This window comes from Coregonus clupeaformis, chromosome 7 (assembly GCF_020615455.1).
Source record: "Coregonus clupeaformis isolate EN_2021a chromosome 7, ASM2061545v1, whole genome shotgun sequence".
NCBI lineage: Eukaryota > Metazoa > Chordata > Actinopteri > Salmoniformes > Salmonidae > Coregonus > Coregonus clupeaformis.
In genome coordinates, this window is record NC_059198.1 from 2,316,388 (window position 1) to 2,341,509 (window position 25,122).

General features: G+C 43.8%; 1 protein-coding gene across 1 annotated transcript; it reads left to right on the plus strand.

Annotated features, from left to right (window-relative positions):
• The first annotated feature begins 15 nt into the window (after positions 1–15).
• On the plus strand, positions 16–19,337 carry LOC121570725 (cilia- and flagella-associated protein 70-like). Its single transcript, XM_045221005.1, has 24 exons — positions 16–186; positions 533–716; positions 893–991; positions 1,119–1,204; positions 1,436–1,621; positions 1,966–2,148; positions 2,371–2,465; positions 4,249–4,351; positions 4,491–4,625; positions 7,052–7,144; positions 7,453–7,544; positions 7,772–7,832; positions 8,184–8,378; positions 9,230–9,275; positions 13,105–13,229; positions 13,523–13,656; positions 13,950–14,065; positions 14,498–14,706; positions 15,307–15,459; positions 17,422–17,583; positions 17,884–17,973; positions 18,172–18,273; positions 18,680–18,727; positions 18,809–19,337. The coding sequence occupies exons 1-24, from the start codon at positions 115–117 to the stop codon at positions 18,887–18,889; spliced, it is 2,850 nt and encodes a 949-aa protein (XP_045076940.1). The 5' UTR covers positions 16–114; the 3' UTR covers positions 18,890–19,337.
• The last annotated feature ends 5,785 nt before the right edge of the window (positions 19,338–25,122 follow it).

A 25,122-nucleotide genomic window follows, 5' to 3' on the forward strand; every position in this document is an offset into this window, starting at 1 on the left:
TATGGAAACGGGGACACTGATGTATTCATCTGCTGCAGTGCAGGGGGGAAATTGTAGTTATCGGGACAATCAACAAACCTTTGACTTTTACTCACTCTGATTTACAAAACCATAATGGAACAATTTCGTGGTGCGGGAGACAAAGCAGTACCAGTGAAAATAACTGTACTACGTGGAAATAACCTGGTAAGCTTGCATCCCTATCTGGTTTGCAGTAGTATCACTGAGGTATAATAAGAAAGGTCAGTAGTAGCAGCTTGCATATGGCTAACTCGGTGTTTTAAATTCTCGGGTTCTGGGGATCCACAGTTGTGCACTTTTATGTCCAAGCTCAGAAAGTAGAACTGATTCAGTTAATCAAGAGTTTGATGACTAACTTAATTGATCAGTTGAATCAGGTGTGTTAGGCTATGACAAAAATGTGCACCCCCGACTGTGACTGAGCTCCATTGATCAAATTATGTTAGCTAGCTAACGTTAGTATTATAATAAACACACCTCTAACAAAATGGTGTCTCTTTTTCACTTCCAGAGGGGCAACAAGGCTGAGTCCATTCTGATCTATGTGAGGGCTGAGTTCAATGGCATCATCCTGGGAGATTCCCAGAAGCTAGATGCTGCTGTGGATCAGGGCGTGGACTACAACTTCACCTGCAGCTTTGAGTGCTCAGATGCTGGCCACACATTAGATGACATGGCACACAAACCTGTCATATGTGAGCTACTACCAACTATTCCATTATTATGATGTATGCTGCCTATTTCAGATGTTATAGCCACTATTCATCTTGAGGATTGATCGATATCCTCATTGTACCGTGTCTCACTCGTTCACTAATCGACGGTTGCTTATCACATTAATCCTCTCTGTTGTGTTGTTGTTGTCATTTAGTGACAGTGATTGAGTTCCTTCCCAAGGAGAAGAAGCAGAAGGAGGAGAAGACTGCAGTTATAGGGCAAGCTATAGTGGACTTGCTACCTATCTTGCATGGTGAGAGACCAACACATTAGATCCAATCAAGTATCCATCTAACTTAATACCTTCCAGGGACAAAAAAAACTCACTCATGGTTAAAATTTAAATTTAAATTGATTCCTCTCTCTCTCACCCTCGATAGGTCAGGTCAGCTTCTCATCCACTGTGCTACTTCATCCAACCCCTGGCTCACCTGCGGATGCAGCCTCACAGGAGGGCAGCTGTAAGGTACGAGTAAAGACTAACCAGCACAAGAGACTTTGTGTGTGTGTGTGTGTCTTCGTGTGAGTGTGAGTGTGTTCATACGTGACTGTGGGTTGTGTGTGTGTGTGTGTGTGTGTTCATACGTGACTGTGGGTTTGTGTGTGTGTTCATACGTGACTGTGGGTTTGTGTGTGTGTGTGTGTACTCTATGTTTGTTTGTAATTGACATCCCCCTCCTCTCTGCCTGGCACCCAGCCATCTCTAGACGTGACCGTCTGTGTTCCCGAGCCTCTGCTATCCGGCGTCCAGCTGTCTGAATCCAACCTGCTGAAGGTTACTGTGGAGACAGCTTACTCTGTACCGGAGGTGTGGAACCCTGTCTCTGGATCTGGTCCTCCCTGCAGCTATGTGGCTGCCCTGCAGGTTCCCCTCACTGCAGAGGTAAGAGATAAAATACCTATGTTGCCATCAGGGTTGGGGTCAATTCCATTTCAATTGAGTCAATACAGGAAGTAAAGTGAAATTCCTCTTATTTTCATGGATTTTGGCAAATATTTGCTATTGAATAGAATGACAACTCTATAGTTCACAATCACACTGGAATAGTACAGACCAAGTCCCATGCTAATGCACTAAAGCATTTTTACTGTGGAAATGTTATCAACTTTGAACTATTGACAGTAATTCAAGGATATAATACACACACATAGATGAACCCACAATCCCTAATGTCATATGACATTTAACTTTAACTTGTACCTGACACATTTCTTGTTTCCCCCCAGAAAGAGCAGGTGCTGTTGTTCTCCAATGGGCTGCTGAAAGTGGACGGGGAAGGTGAACCCATGGGAAGACCCAGGAAGTGGCCCCTGGGTCCCCTGTTGGCTTCTGGAGCTCAATTCATACCAGGTGTCTCCATGGAGGGCGAGCCCATTGAGATGGAGGATGGGGATCTCACCAGCATAGAGGTACTCTAGCCTACTTGTACTCTAGTATTATGGTAGGTAAACCATCTCTAGTACTGCTGCATGATCTCACGTTAATACGAAATTAATACAATGTTTTTATTGTTCTGTCGTATTTTCAATTATTGTCATTGAGTCAATGTTGTTTGCCCTCTCAGTGGTTTGACCAATACATTATGTGTAATGTATGGATCTCTTCCCCTCATCTCTTCCTGTGTTTTCCAGGACAGGGATTTCCGGAATGAAGCGGAGACCAATAAGAAGAGAGTGAGCTGGGACACAGAGCGTCGTTGCTTTCTGGATGCAGATGGTGCAGCCTGGTGAGACAGATACACCACACCACCTCACTGCAAATGATCTGCTTCTATTGAGTTCTGCTTTTAAACACACAAATCTTGGATTTTATCTGTAACAAATATACAGTACCAGTCAAAAGTTTGGACACCTACTCATTCAAGGTTTTTTTTTATTTCGATTTTTTTTCTACATTGTATAATAATAGTGAAGACATCAAAACTATGAAATAACACATATGGAATCATGTAGTGACCAAGAAAGTGTTAAACAAATCAAAATATATTTGAGATTCTTCAAAGTAGCCACCCTTTGCCTTGATGACAGCTTTACACACTCTTGGCATTCTTTCAACCAGCTTCATGAGGAATGCTTTTCCAACAGTCTTGAAGGAGTTCCCACATATGCTGAGCACTTGTTGGCTGCTTTTCCTTCACTCTGCGGTCCAACTCATCCCAAACCATCTCAATTGGGTTGAGGTCGGTTGATTGTGGAGGCCAGGTCATCTGATGGAGCACTCCATCCTGGAGGTGTGTTTTGGGTCATTGTCCTGTGGAAAAACAAATGACTGTCCCACTAAGCATAAACCAGATTGGATGGCGGATCGCTGCAGAATGCTGCGGTAGCCATGCTGGTTAAGTGTGCCTTGAATTCTAAATAAATCACTGTTAGTGTCACCAGCAAAGCACCCTCACACCTCCTCCTCCATGCTTCACGGTGGGAACCACACAGGCGGAGATCATCCATTCACCTACTCTGCGTCACACAAAGACATGGTTGTTCGAACCAAAAAGATTTCCACCGGTCTAATGTTCATTGCTCGTGTTTCTTGGCCCAAACAAGTCTCTTCTTATTGTCCTTTAGTAGTGGTTTCTTTTCAGCAATTCGACCATGAAGGCCTGATTCACGCAGTCTCCTCTGAACAGTTGATGTTGAGATGTCTGTTACTTTAACTCTGTGAAGCATTTATTTGGGCTGCAATCTGAGGTGCAGTTAACTCTAATTAACTTATCCTCTGCAGCAGAGGTAACTCTGGTCTTCCTTTCCTGTGGCGGTCCTCATGAGAGCCAGTTTCATCATAGCGCTTGATGGTTTTTGCGACTGCACTTGAAGAAATTTTAAAAGTTCTTGAAATTATCCGTATTGACTGACCTTCATGTCTTAAAGTAATGATAGACTGATGTTTCTCTTTGCTTATTTGAGCTGTTTTTGCCATAATATGGACTTGGTATTTTACCAAATAGGGCTATCTTCTGTATACCACCCCTACCTTGTCACAACACAACTGATTGGCTCAAACGCATTAAGAAGGAAAGAAATTCCATAAATTAACTTTTAAGAAGGCACACCAGTTAATTGAAATACATTCCAGGTAACTACCTCATTAAGCTGGTTGAGAGAATGCCAAGAGTGTGCAAAGCTGTCATCAAGGCAAAGGGTGGCTACTTTGAAGAATCTCAAATATAAAATATATTTTGATTTGTTTAACACTTTTTTGGTTACTACATGATTCCATATGTGTTATTTCATAGTTCTGATGTCTTCACTATTATTCTACAATGTAGAAAATAGTTTTAAAAAATAAAGAAAAACCCTTGAATAAGTAGGTGTGTCCAAACTTTTGACTGGTACTGTATATAGAGAGGGTATGAAGCTACAGTATCCTCAATAAAGTTTTTCAATATTTAATTGAAAAAAGTTGGCTTATATAAGCCAACTACCAAATTGCCCTTTGGGAACAATAACATTTTATTGAATTTAATGGAATTTAATTGAATTCTTTATCTATGTTCTATCCTCCTCTCTCAGTCTGACCCGTAGGATAGCAGAGAGCAGACTGTGGCCAGTAGAGGTCATGAGGTCACCACAGGTTGGAGCCACTAAGGGAGGGAAGGCTGGCAAAGACAAGGGAGTAAGACGCTGAATTTCTCCTGTACAGGATCTGATTAAATCACTCCTGGCCATTATTATTAATATCCTTACTAATGATTGTTTGAACTGCCTTTGTGTGTGTCTGTCTGTGTGTGTGTGTGGGTGTGCCTTTTCAACAGGGTGAGGATGAGACCCAACTCTCCTTCCATGCAGTTGCATACGTGGACATGGCGCCCCTGTTGTATCCCGGGGCGAGGCGTATCCGTGGGGCATACCGGCTTTACCCCTTCTACGGCTCTGACCTACTGGTCAAGGTGAGAGTATCTTCAACTACAGCCATTCAAGGTTTCTTTAGAATATGGTGTTGACAGGTTTGGTATCGCAAGGCTAAGGTGAGATAGGCTGGCAGTGGCAGGTGTGGAGGAACGGTCAACACTAATTTGTCACTCATTATTATTACAGAACTGCTTTAGTTGTGTGTGTGTGTGTGTGTGTGAGACTGATATGAGTGGAGAAATGAAACAGACTTGCAGAACAGACTACCAGAACAGATGCAGCCATGTTGACTAATTCATTCTGAGACACAGCAGATTATCATCATTCCATTCCGTGCCAGTTTTCATGTCCTTGTCGCTCTCTCTCTCTGTCAGTTGGAGTTTCGTTCAAAGTATCATGTTGCTGAGGACATTTGGTTTGTTTTAGTACATTTCCTATGTAGATAGATAACACTTTATTGCCCTTAAAACATTTTTCTATGATACCCTCAAGTATCCTAAAAAACTTGATGGTCCATGTTGTTACAATCTTAAAACAAATTGTTTGTGTTAGCGCAGTAAATAACAAATGTGGAAATATGAGATACATCAGTTAACTACAACTCACATTTGACACATCTTTTATTATTTCACAGCTGTGCCAGCACTGTATCCCTGCGGGTATCGTTATTACTCATTGCTAATTGGCTTGTTGTGCCATAGTTTGGATTGTTAATCGTTATCTCTTGGTCTCATCCCTCTCTCATTACACCCTTGAAGCCAATAGGATCACTCTAATGTGTTCCAGTGGAGGCTGCTGAGTGGAGGACGGCTCATAATAATGTCTGGAACGGAGCAAATGGAATGGCATCAAACCATATTTGATGTATTTGATTCCATTCCACCGCTCCAGCCATTAACACGAGCCCGCCCTCCCCAATGAAGGTGCCACCAACCTCCTGTGATGTGCTCTAATGCTCTCGTGCTCCCCCTGAGGTGCTGAATGTGAGTTTTGGCATTACCTTGGCAACATGGAACCAAACCACCCCCTGCTGAGTGATTTCTGGTGTTATTATGTGTGACCTGGGTCATGTTCATAAGGCGACAAACGGAACAAAACGGACTGAAATAGGAGGGACGACTACATGGACTTGGTCCAATAAGAACCGTCATTTTCATTTACCGTTGCAAAATGTTTTGTTACGGTGTGCCCTAATGAACATGAGCATTGTATTGTGTTTGATAGGCTAAGAGAAACATCAGTGTCCTGAGAGAGAGTATCAGGGCTTCGGCCACACAGGGCTGAGGTAGGGCCCTCTCCTCCGTAGGCTCCTGTAAGGCGGCCCCTAGTAAGATGTTCGACGGCGGCCACAAGGGCGGGAAGGACACCAAGGAATCGCCCAAAAGGGTGAGCGACGGACTTACTGCCTTTTTGACCATGATGGGGCTCTGCGTCTCAGACAGTGGCTCTTTCTCAATTCATCTTTCCTTGATGCCTAGCACCCTCTCTCCTCGCCTCTTTCTCAGAACACATTGGAGAACAAGGTGAGACGGGAGGGACCTTTGACCTTCTCCTCCAGTAGGGTTGAGAAGGAGGTAAGGAGATAGGATGCAAGGAATCGCAGAAAAACAAATTGAGATAGAGCCAGGATATTACTTCTTTGTAAAAGGTCTCAATAGCATTCAGTGATAGGCCAGCTGCGGTCTCCCACAGAGCATCTTAGATCAGAGTCCCTGATTTCCTGTCTGATTTAATTGTGGGTCGGCACCAACAGGAGCGCTTCCCAAAGCAATTAGCGTTAATGGCAGCAGTTTGCCAGCTTCGTCAGAGAGCGGTGAATCATCTCGTTAGCTGTTAGCTCATCTGGCCCCTCACTACAGCCCCCCGCAGAAGGAGCGGCGAACACACACACTCATTTGCAAACACACACATACATACACGTAAACACACACACACGTACACAGCCACCCCACCAACTGAGCATCTGGCACGGCCAGACAAATAACAGGCTCCTACACACAGGCACGCACCCACACACACATGCCTCCACAAGTGCACACACACACACTCACACAAGCATGCCCACGGATACACACACACAAAGTGCACAAAGTACACATTCATGTTCATATAGTACACAGACATGCAGGCATGCACAGGTACGTACAGGTACATGAATCCATCCACACAAACAACCCCCTCTCATTCGTGGTTCATACACAAGCGTTGCCTAGAAGTGTTGCCTACACATGCCCACATACACCTAGAAAATAACTGTTTAATAACTGTTTTGAACTGTAGCGTGGTTGAACCATGGTATCATTTGAAAACAGGTGGTTTACTATTGTGCATTTCCAACTTCGTCTTTCTACAATGTCTCATGGCAATATTCTAACTCGTAAAGCGTGAACTAGAAGAGAAGTATACTGTGCTTGTTTCCCTTGCTTGGTGGGAGAGAAGGAGATAGTGATTTGTTTTATTTCAGCCCGGGACACAGGGGAAGTCAGCACCCATTGGCACTGATAGTGTGACGCTGGTTGAACCTGAACAGCAGCAACAAGTGAACACAGAGGGCCAGGTGAGTTGGGGTTCTGTGAACCAATAAACAATATCAAATCTAGGGGTCATGTATACATTTACAATGTAGTCATTTAGCAGACGCTCTTATCCAGAGCGACTTACAGGAGCAATTAGGGTTAAGTGCCTTGCTCAAGGGCACATGGACAGATTTTTCACCTAGTCGAACTAGCGACCTTTCGTTTACTGGCCCAACGCTCTTACCCCCAAGGGTACCTTCCGCCCTCTATAGGAAGCACCTATCATCTCTGTGTACCATTTCCAATGTATCTATTGCATATGGCAAATGAACTTGAACCTTGAACTTAGATGTATGCAGATTCCAGAACCTACATCATCATTGAAATCGCTTTTGAGAAGTCGCTGGTGCCAAAGAGATCACCGGAAGAGTTAGCCAAAAGGTAACGTTACGTTTGTTCAACTTTAATCAAATATGTGGAATGGCCTCAGAGATAAACATTTAAGTCTGAAGTAATTGAGTGGAAGTACTGCAGTAATATAGATTGGAATGGGAAGAAAAAGGGATGGTTTGAAAAGATGTTGTAGTAACTTTGTAGTAATATCCTAGTAACGTTGTTGTAACATTGTTTTATGGTTTACCACGTTTTCTATGCATTTCTGTTGAAAGGGTGATGGAGCTGATACCTCCTAGAGCTCCCTTGCCTCGCAGACCTGCTGGAGCAGAGAGAGTAAACCATCACACACATTCCACAAATGCAATCCAATAACATGGTCTGATGATTACACTTCCCTCAATCATTACATTCACTCTGAGTGATTGCCATCTTGTGGCCATAATCTAGATTTGTGTACACAGTCAAAGGTAAGTAGAGGCATACAATGCCAGTGGTTTCCAGTGATGATAGCTGCTGTCTCCTGCGGTCCAGCACATCCCAAACCAACGTCACACTTAACCTTATAACGTGCTCTGGGAATGTAAATCGTTGCCAAATGTCATAATTGTTTGAAAACAAGTATATTTTTAGCCATTACTTCCTTCCTTGCTTCCCTACTTCCTTCCTTATATCCTGCTGTACCAGGCTGTGCAGGAGTACCAGGCCCAGATAGCCAGTGTGGCAGGCCAGGTGTTGGAGCAGTACCAGCAGCTGTTCGGGCCTGCCTTCCTGCCTGGAGAGAAGCCTCTGGACCCAACCAGCCAGGAGCAGCGCAAGACCAAGCTCCTGGGAGAACTCAACTATTCTGGGAAGTACTTTGCTTTCAAGGAGCAGATTAAGGTGAGAAAGGGCTGGGTCGCATTTATTAGGCACCCAAAAAAAAATGTACTGACTGCAACAGGGTGAGACTACCTGAACTTAAGAAACAGTTGTTTTTGTTTTCCGTTGCAAAACATTTTGCTATGGTGTACCCTAATGAATATGATCCTGGTTAGGGAAATGTTGAGAATGACAGTTGCATGAGGGCTTAATAGCTGCTTTTAGACAGTGGGGTCAGGACTAACCAGTAGCCAGCTGGTGCTTTTCTCCTAAAGTCTGGTAAACAAGCCAGTCTGCTTGTTGTTCTTCTCATCTGAGGCCGGTTCCTTACATTGTATTATAGATTTAGAGAAGGATCAACTGGATCCCTAGTATCCTGGTCCCAGATCTGTTTGTGCTGTCTTGCCAACTTGGACCAGGCTAGCTCCGTCGTCCCTTTTTAAGTCTGTTTGAGAAGACAATCCAACGGTGTCTGATACATATGTTTCCCCTTGTATGTTATTCAGAAACAATTGTTTTTCATACAATCTCAGAAGTGGGATGTATAATAAGACTAACGATATACATCTGTGGCGATGTTTCTGCAACCATGTCATTGGCAGTACTCTGTGGGGATGTTTCTGCTGCCATGTCATGACAGTACTCTGTGGTGATGTTTCTGCTACCATGTCATGGTCAGTACTCTGTGGTGATGTTCCTGCTGCCATGTCATGGACAGTACTCTGTAGTGATGTTTCTGCTACCATGTCATGGTCAGTACTCTGGTGATGTTTCTGCTGCCATGTCATTGTCAGTACTCTGTGGTGATGTTTCTGCTGCCATGTCATGGTCAGTACTCAGTGGTGATGTTTCTGCTGCCATGTCATTGACAGTACTCTGTGGTGCGTATCGTGAGAGATAAACCTAAACCTAACCCTAGCTCCTAACCCTAAAACTAACCCTAGCTCCTAACCCTAAACCTAATTCTAACCCTAACACTAATTCTAACCTTAACCCTAAACCCCCTAGAAATAGCATTTGACCTTGTAGGGACTAACAAAATGTCCCCAGTTGGTCAGATTGTTGTTTGTATACTATTCTTGTGGGGACTTCTGGTTCCCACAAGTATAGTTAAACACGTCCACACACACACACCAGCACAGGAATGCATGCACGTTGCGCACACACACCCGTGCTCACCCTTCCCAGTCCCATCATACATACATTTACAGTACATTGTAGTCCCGTGTAGTTCAGTTGGTAAAGCATGGCGTTTGTAACGCCAGGGTTGTGGGTTCGATTCCCACGGGGGGGCCAGTATGGAAAAAAAAAATGTATGCAGTCACTAACTGTAAAGTCGCTCTGGATAAGAGCGTCTGCTAAATGACTCAAATGTAATTTACATTTTAGTCATTTAGCAGACGCGCTTATCCAGAGCGACTTACAGTTAATGAGTGCATACATTTTCATACAGTAGCAGTCAAAAGTTTGGACACACCTACATATTCAAGGGTTTTTCTTTAATTTTACTATTTTCTACATTGTAGAATAATAGTGAAGACATCAAAACTATGAAATAACACATGGAATCATGTAGTAACCAAAAAAGTGTTAAACAAATCAAAATATAGTTTATATTTGAGATTCTTCAAATAGCCACCCTTTGCCTTGATGACAGCTTTGCACACTCTTGGCATTCTCTCAACCAGCTTCACCTGGAATGCTTTTCCAACAGTCTTGAAGGAGTTCCCACATATGCTGAGCACTTGTTTGCTGCTTTTCCTTCACTCTGCCGTCCGACTCATCCTAAACCATCTCAATTGGGTTGAGGTCAGGGGTTTGTGGAGGCCAGGTCATCTGATGCAGACTCCATCACTCTCCTTCTTGGTAGAATATCCCTTACACAGCCTGGAGGTGTGTTGGGTCATTGTCCTGTTGAAAAACAAATGATAGTCCCACTAAGCCCAAACCAGATGTGATGGCGTATCGCTGCAGAATGCTGTGGTAGCCATGCTGGTTAAGTGTGCCTTGAATTCTAAATAAATCACATACAGTATCACCAGCAAAGCACCCCCACACCATAACACCTCCTCCTCCATGCTTTACGGTGGGAACTACACATGCAGAGATCATGTCACCAAAAATCTCAAATTTGGACTCCAGACCAAAGGACAAATTTCCACCGGTCTAATGTCAATTGCTTGTGTTTCTTGGCCCAAGCAGGTCTCTTCTTCTTATTGGTGTCCTTTAGTAGTAGTTTCTTTGCAGCAATTCGAACATGAAGGCCTGATTCACACAGTCCCCTCTGAACAATTGATGTTGAGATGTGTCTGTGACTTGAACTCTGTGAAGCATTTATTTGGGCTGCAATTTCTGAGGCTGGTAACTCTAATGAACTTATCCTCTGCAGCAGAGGTAACTCTGGGTCTTCCATTCCTGTGGTGGTCCTCGTGAGAGCCAGTTTCATCATAGCGCTTGATGGTTTTTGCGACTGCACAATGTTCCGTATTGACTGACCTTCATGTCTTAAAGTAATGATGGACTGTCGTTTCTCTTTGCTTATTTGAGCTGTTCTTGCCACAATATGGACTTGGTCTTTTACCAAATAGAGCTATCTTCTGTATACAAATAGGGCTATCTACCTTGTCACAACACAACTGATTGGCTCAAACGCATTAAGAAATTCCATAAATTAACTTTTAAGAAGGCACACCAGTTAATTGAAATACATTCCAGGTAACTACCTCATGAAGCTGGTTGAGAGAATGCCAAGAGTATGCAAAGCTTTCATCAAGGCAAAGGGTGACTATTTGAAGAATCTCAAATATAATATATTTTGATTTGTTTAATACGTTTTTTGGTTACTACATGATTCCATATGTGTTATTTCATAGTTTTGATGTCTTCACTCTTATTCTACAATGTAAAAATAAAGAAAAACCCTTGAATGAGTTGGTGTGTCCAAACTTTGACTGGTAGTGTACATGCCCAGCTCTTTCTTTACATGGATTTCTGCATATTCTGTTCTTCCCTTTTTCCCCCTCCCTTAAACCCGACCACAGGCTAAAGCATGGCTAGGGTCTGGTTTCAATGATGGACTCTTTTGGCATAGAGGAACTACGTCACTACTTTATCCGTTTTAATTTGTTTTATTATTTTTTGGGGGGTAGATCAGCTTAATATTTCAGATAGATTGTAACTTCCATCAATGTAATTGTCTGCATCACTTCCAATCCCCCATGTTTTTCAATATATATACATATATATATACACACACACATACATATATACATACATACATACATACATACATACATACATACATACATACATACATATCCTATTAAAAAAATATATTCCCCTTTATTACTTTTCAACCCCGCCACCCTTTCCCTACTTGGAGTAAACTAGTGAACAACAATGCTTAGGCCTCTACTTCCAGCTTATACTTACTATCTACATTTTATGGACACAGTCAATTTTACAATAATTATATTTTGTTTGTTTTTTCTCCTTTTTCTCCTCGATAATTTTCATGATGTCCATCCAGTTTGCTTCTATATGCCATATCTTTTTAACTGTGCTCTTTCACAAAAGCTCCCAACCTACAACCTATATACTTATTATGGACACAGTATGCTTACATTATTAGTTATCTTGTTATTATTTGTTGTTAGTTGTTATTAGTCCCATCCTTCAATTCCATTCAACACCTCCCATCTATCTCTTAACACCATCCATATAGGATTTCTATTTGCCATATATATTTCAACTGTACTGTGATGTCTTACAAAAGTTCTGAACCTTTCTATTCTCATTGCCTCCACAGATCGCGAATTAAAAATAAACATTTTTGCTAAAAGTATTATTATATTATTGATCGATTGACTATGACTTTTCAGATCACCCAGTAATGCTATCTGCAAGGTTAGCTCCAAGTAAATATTGCAATCCTTTAGCCATTCCTGGACCTGTGTCCAAAAACAATCTACAAATGGACAGTACCAAAACAAATGATCTAATGATTCTGTCTCTTCGCAGCAAAATCTGCAGAGCTGGGAAGATTGTATCCCCCATATAAATAACATTCTATTGGTAGCAAGAATTTTATATAATAATTTAAATTGAAAGATTCTAAGTTTTGAATCCGGTGTCGTTTTGCGTATCAGTTTATAAACACTATGCCATGGGATCGGTACGTCAAAAATCTCTTCCCAACTATTTTGCAATCTATATGGGACGGCTGTCAATCCTTTGGTCCTTAAATGAAACTGATATACTTTTTTATTTATCACAGTTTTCCTTAACCAATTATGTTCTTTAATGCAAGGCCGACAGACAAGTTCCTTACTTTCTCCCCCTTCCACTTTCCTCTTCCAATTTTGCGGTAAGGCTGCAATTATTTGGTTGTAATTTTGGGTAGAGCAGACATTTCCATATGTTTTTGTTAGCTGCATGTGCGACATAACTCCACCAGTCCTACCGATTATATCATTTACGAAGACTATACATTTTTTAAACATTTTGTCAAAAAAAAAAGAAGTTTTTTTGTCAATTAGTATATTTGAGTTTAACCACAATATTTGTTGCATTATTTGTTCTGTCGTTTCTGGAGGATTAAATTGAAATTGCAACCAACTTTCTTTCTGTTTGTAACATGCTATATTTGTTGAAACATTAATTAATTCTGTGCCACATTGCAAATGTTTGTGTCCACAAAATCTATCACAAAAAATACTTAACGGCCTTGCTCTTCTTCTCTCTCCAGACGTTGTCAGTGGATGCCCAGGAGACTCAGCCTCGCCCCCTGGTGGACTGTGCCCAGCCATCCACTTTGCCAAGGAGGCCCAGCTCAACGGGGACTACCAGCTAGCTGCCCAGTACTACCAGGAGGTAAACTGAGTGTTTGAGGGGATCAGTTTGGGCGAAGCGAGGTGCTGAAGCACTCAACTTAATCACATTCTGAGTAGTTACACTGTCTGCACCACACACCTTGTGGAGCCGTCACTAGTGTGCCTGTGAAAAAGCTCTTGAATGTTTTCAACCATTGGACCTTTAGTTGTGACGGGAGGGACAAAACATCATAACAATGGACATTTCTAAGTATGATTTTAGTTGGTTCAGAAAGGAATTTTCGAACTCTTTTAGTGAGCTTGGTTTGTTTGTGATTGTTCTCCCCGCTGCAGCAGCTGACCCGTGACCGTAGCGACCCAGCCCACTGGTTTGACTACGGGGTGTTCTACATGCTGACGGCTGACTACCAGAAGGCTGAGGAGTGCTTCCACTACGCTGTGTCCATGGAGCAGACACACCTGCCCAGGTAATAGGGAGTGGGATAGTAACCTGGTTTAGCATTCAGTCTGGTTTAACCAGGCTAGGGGAATAGAGGTCCATACTTAAAACTTACATCCAGTGAAACCAGGAACTTGTCATTTGCATGTATACCTCTCATGGGATGAGGGCAAGGACCTTCCTACAAGCCCTTTCTATGGGTTTTCACCCCTGCACAATCTTTTTTTTATTTTTATGTGTGTTGTTTCTTTTATGAGCAAATAAATGAATTACATAAAGTCTAACTGAATGATATTCTGGATATTCTCTGTCTGTCTGCAGTTTGCTTATGTGTGGTATCCTGGCAGAGATGGGTGGACGCCTCGAGGAGGCAGAGACATTCTTTGAGGGAGCCACGTGTGTGGACCCGACCAATGTGGTGGCCTGGACTCTGTTTGGTAAGAGATGAGAGCCAGGGAGGGAGATGCTAACCTGGTCCCAGATACTGTATGTTTGTAACAACAACCCTAGGAGTTGACTCTACAGCACAAACTGATCTAGGACAAGGCTGGAAACTCCTCTATTAATCACAACCACAAACAGACATCTTACTTTCATTTGTCAGTAAACATCATCTAATCCCAAGAATTCAATACAACGAAATGCCTGACACTTTCTAATGACACGGCATAAAACTTTGTACAGTGTTACAATACTAGAATAATGTGTGGTAATAGGGCTGTATGACTTTAGAAATATTGGAGTCGATTCTGATTCTTCAATTGGGAGTCAATTCCAAAAAATGTGCAGAGTCCAATGGTGGTGACTGTATTTTTTCTGTTTGGGTCTCATTATGTGACCACTGGTCAGGCCTGTTCTATGAGGGCCAGGAGAACTCCATCCAGACAGAGATGGCCTTCCAGAAGCCAGTGTGGTGACCGGGTCTCAGAGCTGCCAGGGCAGCAAGCCTGGGGAGGGATACAAGGGAGGTGCTGAGGCTGAACCTAGCACCATGCGACATCTAGCAACCCCCACCAGACTAAACACCACAATCTATATGGAGACAGTGCAGTTCCTGCTGCAGAACAACGCACTACAGGTCAGCAACACACACACACACACACACACACTCAGCTACTAGACACACATGCTGTATAGAAGCCTATTGATGTTTATACACTAAACCATGGCCCAATCCAACAGAAGATAATGAGTGAAAAACACATACAGTATGTTAGACTGGTAAGCCACTATAGCTCTGTATCAAAAGGTAGAGTTGCGTGGAGCTGATCTCAGCTCTGAATCTCACCTTTTATTTGTGTCTGACCCATTCTGGTTGTGTGTGTGCATTGTTTACATTGTTTGTTTGTGTGTGTGTGTGTGCATTGTTTACATTGTGTGTGTGTGTGTTTGCATTGTTTACATTGTGTGTGTGTATGTGCATTGTTTACATTGTGTGTGAACGGTTTACATTGTGTGTGTGTGTGAATGTGTGTGTGTGTGCATTGTTTACTGTGTGTGTGTGTGCAGTGTTTACATTGTGTGTGTGCATTTATGCATCACTCCTGACACATATCTGGCAGCCTTCCCTCTGTGTCCTGTGTTTGCTACAGATGAGATGATAAGAGACTCTGATGATCCATGTGTTTTATTGTGCGTATGTAACTAATCTTGTCCAATTCTGACCCTTTTCCCACAGATGGCCCAGAGAGCGCTGGCCCAGGAGCTCTTGTGTCCAGAGGGGGGTCTGAGCAGCTCCTACCACCTGGTCCTGGCCCGCCTGCAGCTGCTCAGGGCAGAGTACGGCAGTGCCGAGTCCAGCCTGAAGGAGGCGGTCAACGACAGCTTTCAGGTAGCGCCAACAGATGTTTCCAGCCCGTTTCCCAGACACAAATTAAGCCTGGTCCAGGAGTAAAAAGCATGCTCAATGGAAATTCTCAATTGAAAGAGCTTTTTAGTCCAGAACTAGGTTTAATCTGTGTCTGGCCCTTCAAGTTAAACTTTTGACTTTATTGTTCGAAAGGGAAATTGGTTTTGCAGCAATCTGATGATAATCTGATGCTTCTAAATTTATATATTATTCCATACAGGAATCAAATGGCTAGCACATTAGCAGAGTGTGATCCCTGCAGGAGTTGAACCCACAACCTTGGTGTTATTAACACCATGCTCTGACTAAGTGATCCACACAGGACCTGATTGCTATATTGTATATTCAAGACACTTATAGGACCCAGATGTACAGTGAGGGAAAAAAGTATTTGATCCCCTGCTGATTTTGTACGTTTGCCCACTGACAAAGAAATTATCAGTCTATCATTTTAATGGTAGGTTTATTTGAACAGTGAGAGACAGAATAACAACCAAAAAATCCAGAAAAACGCATGTCAAAAATGTTATAAATTGATTTGCATTTTAATGAGGGAAATTAGTATTTGAAACGAGCTGAGATTAGGAGCACACTCTTAAAGGGAGTGCTCCTAATCTCAGCTTGTTACCTGTATAAAAGACACCTGTCCACAGAAGCAATCAATCAATCAGATTCCAAACTCTCCACTATGGCCAAGACCAAAGAGCTCTCCAAGGATGTCAGGGACAAGATTGTAGACCTACACAAGGCTGGAATGGGCTACAAGACCATCGCCAAGCAGCTTCGTGAGAAGGTGACAACAGTTGGTGCGATTATTCGCAAATGGAAGAAACACAAAAGAACTGTCAATCTCCCTCGGCCTGGGGCTCCATGCAAGATCTCACCTCGTGGAGTTGCAATGATCATGAGAACAGTGAGGAATCAGCCCAGAACTACACGGGAGGATCTTGTCAATGATCTCAAGGCAGCTGGGACCATAGTCACCAAGAAAACAATTGGTAACACACTACACCGTGAAGGACTGAAATCCTGCAGCGCCCGCAAGGTCCCCCTGCTCAAGAAAGCACATATACATGCCCATCTGAAGTTTGCCAATGAACATCTGAATGATTCAGAGGAGAACTGGGTGAAAGTGTTGTGGTCAGATGAGACCAAAATCGAGCTCTTTGGCATCAACTCAACTCGCCGTGTTTGGAGGAGGAGGAATGCTGCCTATGACCACAAGAACACCATCCCCACCGTCAAACATGGAGGTGGAAACATTATGCTTTGGGGGTGTTTTTTTGGGGGGACAGGACAACTTCACCGCATCAAAGGGACGATGGACGGGGCCATGTACCGTCAAATCTTGGGTGAGAACGTCCTTCCCTCAGCCAGGGCATTGAAAATGGGTCGTAATTGGGTATTCCAGCATGACAATGACCCAAAACACACGGCCAAGGCAACAAAGGAGTGGCTCAAGAAGAAGCACATTAAGGTCCTGGAGTGGCCTAGCCAGTCTCCAGACCTTAATCCCATAGAACATCTGTGGAGGGAGCTGAAGGTTCGAGTTGCCAAACGTCTGCCTCGAAACCTTAATGACTTGGAGAAGATCTGCAAAGAGGAGTGGGACAAAATCCCTCCTGAGATGTGTGCAAACCTGGTGGCCAACTACAAGAAACGTCTGACCTCTGTGATTGCCAACAAGGGTTTTGCCACCAAGTACTAAGTCATGTTTTGCAGAGGGGTCAAATACTTATTTCCCTCATTAAAATGCAAATCAATTGATAAAAATTTTGACATGCGTTTTTCTGGATTTTTTTGTTGTTATTCTGTCTCTCACTGTTCAAATAAACCTACCATTAAAATTATAGACTGATAATTTTTTTGTCAGTGGGCAAACGTACAAAATCAGCAGGGGATCAAATACTTTTTTCCCTCACTGTATATTCTGAACACGTATAGGACCCAGATGTATGGGCGTTGTTTGGGCACATACACCACCTGACTGGGGAGTTTGGGAAGGCCCAGAAGTGTTACGAGAGGACCCTGGACTTTGTGACGGATGCCACAGACACACACCCCATCTACCTGCGGCTGGGATCCATCTACCTGCAGGAAGAGGAGGTGGGGGCTACACACACACCTCACCTGTGACCTGAGAACTCTTTATTTACTACTGGGGAATATTCAGGAGTTGATAGTTGTTTTAGTGGAGAACAATACATTATTCTAAAAAGTAAAAAATATTAAAGTTACACACTCTAAATAACGCCCTGTAATTAAGAATCACTAGGCGTGTGGGAGATTTGTTGTTTTTAGTCTGACTCTGCACTTCATCAACCAATTAGGTGTACATCTCCAGCTCCTACCTACCTATGTGTGCCAACATGATTGAAATTAACCCTTTATGTATTGACACTTAAGTTTCAGAGGGCGAAAACTACTTACCTGCGCGCCTGCAAGAGCACCCCCTCCTGCCTCACCTGGCTGGGACTAGGGATTGCCTGTTACCGGGTAAAAATACCATATCTACTCTTCTCAAATTATACCACTCTTTTTGATTACCTATCAAGGCAATATTTGTGTGTGTGTGTATTTTTATTTATTTAACCTTTATTTAACCAGGCTAGTTAGGAATTAGGAATACATTCTTAGTTGCAATGATTGTGTGTACGTGTATGTGTATGTGTACGTGTACGTGCCCACACATAGCTAGGGGAGCTGACTGAAGCAGAGGATGCACTGACAGAGGCCAACACCCTGAACAACGGGAACGCGGAGGTGTGGGGTTACCTGTCTCTAGTTTCTCTGCAGGTGAGCGTCCAGTCCATAGAAATAGAATTCATAAAACGGTCCTCTCCATTCAAGTCAATGATGGCCAGACAGATTGCCAGGGTTAGAGGTTTCAAGGCCTTTCTATGGATTCTGTTTCTATGATCCAAACCGTATGATGTCACTACCATAGAATTACATATAGAATGAAAGGATCTCTGTTGTCACTTCACCCAGGAATGGTTGAGGAGATGTGAAGAGATCTTGTAATGTGGGACTGAGTGCTATAGGACAGTACAGTATATCGTGTGTGTAGAAGGGGGCCAGAAGAGAATTGGCTCCTTTAGGGCTGTGTACTGGGGGTTTTGACACAAACAAAGAGTTCAGGTGAAATCCATGAGTATTAACCCTCAAGTGTGTGTGCATGTGCTGCGTGGTTGTGTTTCAGATGGGCAGAAGACTTGAGGCAGAGCAGTCCTATAAATATGCCCTGAAGGTTGGTCCTCTCTGAATTGTTTCAAACAATGTTATCTATATGTATATGCATTTAATGAAGTAATTTACTTTTATTTCACAGTTGAACCTACAGAAAGAGGCAGTTCTTTGTGAGATCAAGGCACTCCAAGATCATGTTGGCTTTGGAAATCCATGTTTCTGAAGAACAACAGCTGGCACCATCAATGATTTAGATTTAAAAACAAAGGTGAATTGTGTTTCTGGTTGGCAAATACCTAATGGTTGGCATCACAAAGTGACTGTGAATTGTGGAAGGAATTACACATCAATGATTTGTACACTTGTCTCCATCTTCAGCTATATCTGATTAAAAGTTGTTACTTATGCATAATGTAGGATGTAATATTGTGACACAACAAAGATGTGCTGATCCAGAAAGAGTATCTGTCCAGAGGTGGAAAAAGTACTCATTTGTCATACTTGAGTTAAAGTAAAGAAACCTTAAAGAAAATGGCTCAAGTAAAAGTGAAAGTCACCCAGTAAAATATTACTTTAGTAAAAGTCTACAAGTATCTGGTTTAAAATGTACTTAAGTATCAAAAGTTAAAGTAAATGCTATAAATCTAATTCCTTATATTAAGCAAACCAGATGGCACAATTCTAAGGACAGCCAGGGGCACACTCCAACAATCAGACCCCATTTACACACAATCGCTATAACACTTGAGTAATGTACAGTTTATAAGCTACTTCCTACTGCATACAGTGCATTCGGAAAGTATTCAGACACCTTCACTTTTTCCACATTTTGTTATGTTACAGCCTTATTCTAAAATGGATTAAATGAAAATGTTCCCCTCATCAATCTACACACAATACCCCATAATGACAAAGCGAAAACAGATTTGTTTTTATGTTTGCAAATTTATTACAAAAAAAACAACCAGAAATACCTTATATACATGTGGGAAAAGTGAAGGGGTCTGAATACTTTCCGAATGCACTGTACATAGCGCTTAGTGTACGGATGACCACGGGAGTCAAGCATATACTTCTAAAGTGGAAAATACAATATCCAAAGCATTCACTGCATAAGTTGAATGACTATCAAGCTTAGCAAACTACCAAGCCAACAATAAACTACAATACAATCACCTTCCCTCTGGAAGAAAGACATATTCAATATAATCAAAGCCATCCATTACACCAGCCACTTTTATCCACAGTCATGCAATTATTATTATTTTTACATATGGTTAGCCCCGGGATTCGAACTAACAATCCTGGTGTTGCAAGCGTCATGCTCTACCGACTGAGCCGTACAGGGCCACACATTAAAGTATTGTGCAGCACCATTGTGCAGCAACAGGTAGCTGTATAGTCATCAGCACTGGCTTTAAACTCATTCCCATAGACAAAGTAAATGTGTGTCTCCCTTCCACTTGTAGGTCACCTTGGTGAAGGGAATTATCTCGATGGTCTGGCGCTGCAGAGAGAGAGTGCGAGAGAGGAAAAGAGGATTCCCCTTAATAAAATAAACCAATCCCATGACATTGATTTTTTTCATCTTGGAACAAGCAAATGCATAAACATTCCTCCAGTGTAATTAGATACTTTATGTGAAAAAGGAGTTGCTGTAATTTGAATATTGAGGTGGAAAGAAACGAAACAGTCTACCTGTTGTAGAATGCGTGATGTCTAGAGAGAACTTGGCTTGGTGCACCCTCACTAGGCGCTCTGCAGCACGCATCACATTAAGGTCCGGGAAACCCATCACTGGGTGAACCTACATGAACAAGGGTATATGTCTGCCATTATGAAATGATAGGAATAACGTATTGCCCCATGTACATAACAAGGCATGATCAAATATTTAAATTTCCTGCTACATCATGTAATCCTCTATTTAGTCCATTATAAATTAATCCCAGAAATGTCATATTCCCATAGATATGGCATGTTACCATGTACTGAGAGTTTTACCATGTACTGAGAGTTTTACCATATACTGAGAGTTTTACCATGTACTGAAAGTTTTATCATGTACTGAGAGTCCTTAAACATATCCTGCCCAGACACATTATTGTCAGCGTCTGGGTGAAGTGGTGAAACGGAATCAGGCGCAGGACACAGAACTGAGAAAAGTATGGCTTTACTAAACACAAAGTAAACCATATCAAACCCTCCACGCAGGGAAGAGCGAAACAACAGCTCAACAGACGACGTAACAACGAACAATCACGCACAAACCCAGGAGGAAAAACAGAGGTAATATAGGGAAACCAATAAGCCTAATGAGTAACAGGTGTGAATAATAAAGACAGGACTAGTGTGACACAGAAACATCGATCGGTGGCAGCTAGTACTCCGGTGACGACGAACGCCGAAGCCTGCCCAAGCAAGGAGGAGAGGCCCTCGGCTGTATCCGTGACAGTACCCCCGGCCGCGCGGCCCCAGCCGTGCGTCGCGACACCCGGCCTCGGGACGGCCAGGAGGACGCGGAGCAGGGCGAGTCGGATGACGACGATGGAACTCCCTTAACAAGGAGGGATCGAGGATGTCCCTCCTGGGAACCCAGCTCCGTTCCTCTGGACCGTACCCCTCCCACTCCACGAGATACTGCAGGCCTCCAACCCAGCAACTTGAATCCAGGATGGAACGGACAGAGTACGCCGGTGCCCCCTCAATGTCCAATGGGGGCGGAGGAACCTCCCGCACCTCAAACTCCTGGAGCGGACCAGCTACCACCGGCCTGAGGAGAGACACATGGAACGAGGGGTTAATACGGTAATCAGGGGGGAGCTGTAACCTATAACAAACCTCGTTCAACCTCCTCAGGACTTTAAAGGGCCCCACAAACCGTCGACCCAGCTTCCAGCAGGGCAGGCGAAGGGGCAGGTTTCGGGTCGAGAGCCAGACCCGGTCCCCCGGTGCATACACCGGAGCCTCACTGCAGTGGCGGTCGGCACTCGCCTTCTGTCTCCTGATAGCCCTTTGCAGGTGTACATGGGCAGCGTTCCATGTCTCCTCCGAGCGCCGAAACCATTCATCCACCGCAGGTGCCTCGATCTGGCTCTGATGCCACGGTGCCAGGACCGGCTGGTAATCTAGTACACACTGAAAGGGAGACAGGTCAGTGGAGGAGTGGCGGAGGGAATTTTGTGCCATCTCTGCCCAGGGGATGTAAACTGACCAATCCCCCTGCCGGTCCTGGCAATACGACCTCAGAAACCTACCCACATCCTAGTTTACTCTCTCCACCTGCCCATTACTCTCGGAGTGAAACCCTGAGGTCAGGCTGACCGAGACCCCCAGATGGTCCATAAATGCCTTCCAGACCCTCGATGTAAACTGGGGACCGCGATCAGACACTATATCCTCAGGTATCCCGTAGTGCCGGAAGACGTGTGTAAACAGGGCCTCTGCGGTCTGTAGGGCAGAAGAGAGACCGGGCAAAGGAATGAGACGACAGGACTTAGAAAACCGATCCACAACGACCAGGATCGTGGCGTTACCTTGTGACAGAGGAAGATCCGTAACAAAGTCCACCGATAGGTGTGACCACGGCCGTTGTGGAACGGGGAGAGGTTGTAATTTACCTCTGGGCAGGTGTCTAGGTGCCTTGCACTGGGCACACACCGAACAGGAAGAAACATAAACCCTCACGTCCTGAGCTAAGGTAGGCCACCAGTACTTCCCACTAAGACAGCGCACTGTCCGACCAATGCCAGGATGGCCAGAAGAGGGTGACGTGTGAGCCCAATAGATCAAACGATTGCGAACCTCAGACAGAACGTACACACGACCCACTGGACACTGGGGGGGAGTGGGCTCCGTGCGTAACGCCCGCTCAATGTCCGCGTCAACCTCCCATACCACCGGGGCCACCAGACAAGAAGCCGGAAGTATGGGAGTGGGCTCCCTGGTCCGCTCCTCTGAGTCATACAGCCGGGATAGATCGTCTGCCTTAGCATTCTGGGAACCTGGTCTATATGATAGGGTGAACACAAAACGCGTGAAAAACATGGCCCACCTTGCCTGACGAGGATTCAGTCTCCTCGCTGCCCGTATGTACTCCAGATTGCGGTGGTCAGTCAAAATGAGAAAAGGGTGTTTAGCCCCCTCAAGCCAATGTCTCCACAACTTAAGAGCTTTCACAACAGCTAACAGCTCCCGATCCCCCACGTCATAGTTTTGCTCCGCCGGGCTGAGCTTCTTCTAAAAGAAAGCACAGGGGCGGAGTTTGGGAGGCGTACCTGAGCGCTGAGACAGTACAGCTCCTATCCCAGCCTCGGACGCGTCCACCTCGACTGTGAATTGCAAGGAAGGATCCGGATGAGCCAGCACCGGAGCCGAGGTGAACAGCGCCTTCAGCTGACCAAAAGCCCTGTTCGCCTCAGATGACCACTGCAGGCACACCGGTCCGCCCTTTAGCAAAGAGGTGATGGGAGCTGCTACCTGGCCAAAGCCCCGGATAAATCTCTGGTAGTAGTTGGCAAAACCCAAAAATCGCTGCACCTCTTTTACCGTGGTAGGAGTCGGCCAATTACGCACGGCTGAAATGCGGTCACACTCCATCTCGACCCCTGACTCTGACAAGTGGTATCCTAAGAAAGTTTGAAGAACAGACATTTCTCAGCCTTAACATACAGGTCATGCTCCAACAGTCTACCAAGCACCTTGCGCACCAGGGACACATGCTCGTCGCGTGTAGCGGAGTAGATGAGAATATCATCTATGAAATGTTCAGGGATCTGCACGGACAGGGTGTAGTGGTGTATATAGATGAGAATATCATCTATATACACCACTACACCCACCACTACACCCTGTCCGTGCAGATCCCTGAAAACGACAAAGGATTGAAAGACTGAGGGAGCATTCATCAAACCGTACGGCATGACGAGGTACTCCTAGTGACCAGAGGTGGTACTAAATGCCGTCTTCCACTCGTCCTATGGATGATTTTCTAGTACATATGTTGTAGAATGAAACACCTATATGCCTTAAATGCTTATGGATTGAGAACCAGTTGAAGGGTTAAAACAGAGCAGAGACATTTCTTTAGTGCAAACGCTGTGCTTTTGATAACTCCCTGCAGCTGGTCTGGGTATGTCAATGACGTGATGGAGATACAACTCCTTGTGGTGGCTGTGTGGAGATTGGAGTAACAATGGAACTAGTGTTATCATTTGTTTGTGCTTATGACCTGACACATAGCCACATACACATAGTCACAAGGAAAAACCATAGCGGCTCAGGGTCCTGGGAGGATGCTTTTTGGGATTGGCTTAAATGTATGTGGTTGAGAATGGGTTATGGCCATGACATGTTTAAACCATGTTTAAGTATTAATTTATATGTTTTATAATGTGTTATGAAATGATAAAGGTAAAACAGAATGAACATGATTGATACTTTGTACTCCAGATGCATGTCTGGATAGTGAATATAGTCAACACAGAGAGTGATTGTTCTTTAACGTACGTATGTATATAATTTTTTGAGTCACGCCACTAATAAGAGACAGAAGCCCCACTTAGAGAAATGCACGTAGCCTCGTGAGTAGCCAACATGTGATACTGAAAGATGTTATTCATTCACATAGAGAGGAGTAACTATGTATGTTGTATAAGCATGACTATGCATTTGTGTCTGTATAAAAGGAGACCTCCGGGTCAGGGCAAGCAGTTGTTCCATGGAGCAAGCTCGGCTTTGTTACGCAATAATAAAGTCTTAATTTTTGGATTCACAAGCTCCAGTCTCGAGATATATTTTTGAGTTGACTACTTTTGAGTCAAATATTTCTACGAAATAAATGGCGAGCGTTGCCAGGAGTTGAAAACAGGGACCAGAGACGGTGGACATCTGCAGCTGTGAAACGGCTTGTACGGACCATACAAACAAAGCGGCCGCTTTTAAAAAAGGTAAGCCAAGTTCTTACTTATATAGTATAAAGTTTGTGTGGTTCGATCCGGGGCCCGGCCTCAGCTGCAGAATACCAAGTAGGTCTCTCCAAATTTAAGAACCAGAAAATTAGAGACTGGGAGCTTTTGGATTTAAAATGCATGTTAAATGAAAAAGCCTCGAGGGTTGCAATAAATAGAAAATAGCTTAAGTAAGAGTAGATCTGCTCGGTCCGAGTGGGTGGATGGTCTGCTTGGGTCGGTCTGGTTCATTCATTGTGGTTAAGTGGGGTGGGTTATCTGTCTCGTTTGGGTTGATCATTTGGTCAGTGTGATTGCATCCGTTTGACTAATTCGACTGTTTTGTCTGACGCGTCTTGTACCCGTCAAATGTCACTCGGCTGCTCATCTGATTCGGTCGATTCATTTGATTCATCTTGCTGATCATTTTGTCTGGGTCATTTCGGCACGGGCGGCTGTCCAGCTGTTTGAACGATCAGAAAATAAATTGGTAGAAGCCCTACAGATA

What these genes read in the sequence shown, in the direction of transcription:
- LOC121570725 (XM_045221005.1), top strand. Translation starts at nt 115, where the DNA reads ATGGAACAATTTCGTGGTGCGGGAGACAAAGCAGTACCAGTGAAAATA. An exon ending in AGGTTCCCCTCACTGCAGAG is followed by an intron (nt 1,622 to 1,965) that starts GTAAGAGATAAA and finishes GTTTCCCCCCAG; the next exon opens with AAAGAGCAGGTGCTGTTGTT. An exon ending in TAGGGATTGCCTGTTACCGG is followed by an intron (nt 17,974 to 18,171) that starts GTAAAAATACCA and finishes GCCCACACATAG; the next exon opens with CTAGGGGAGCTGACTGAAGC.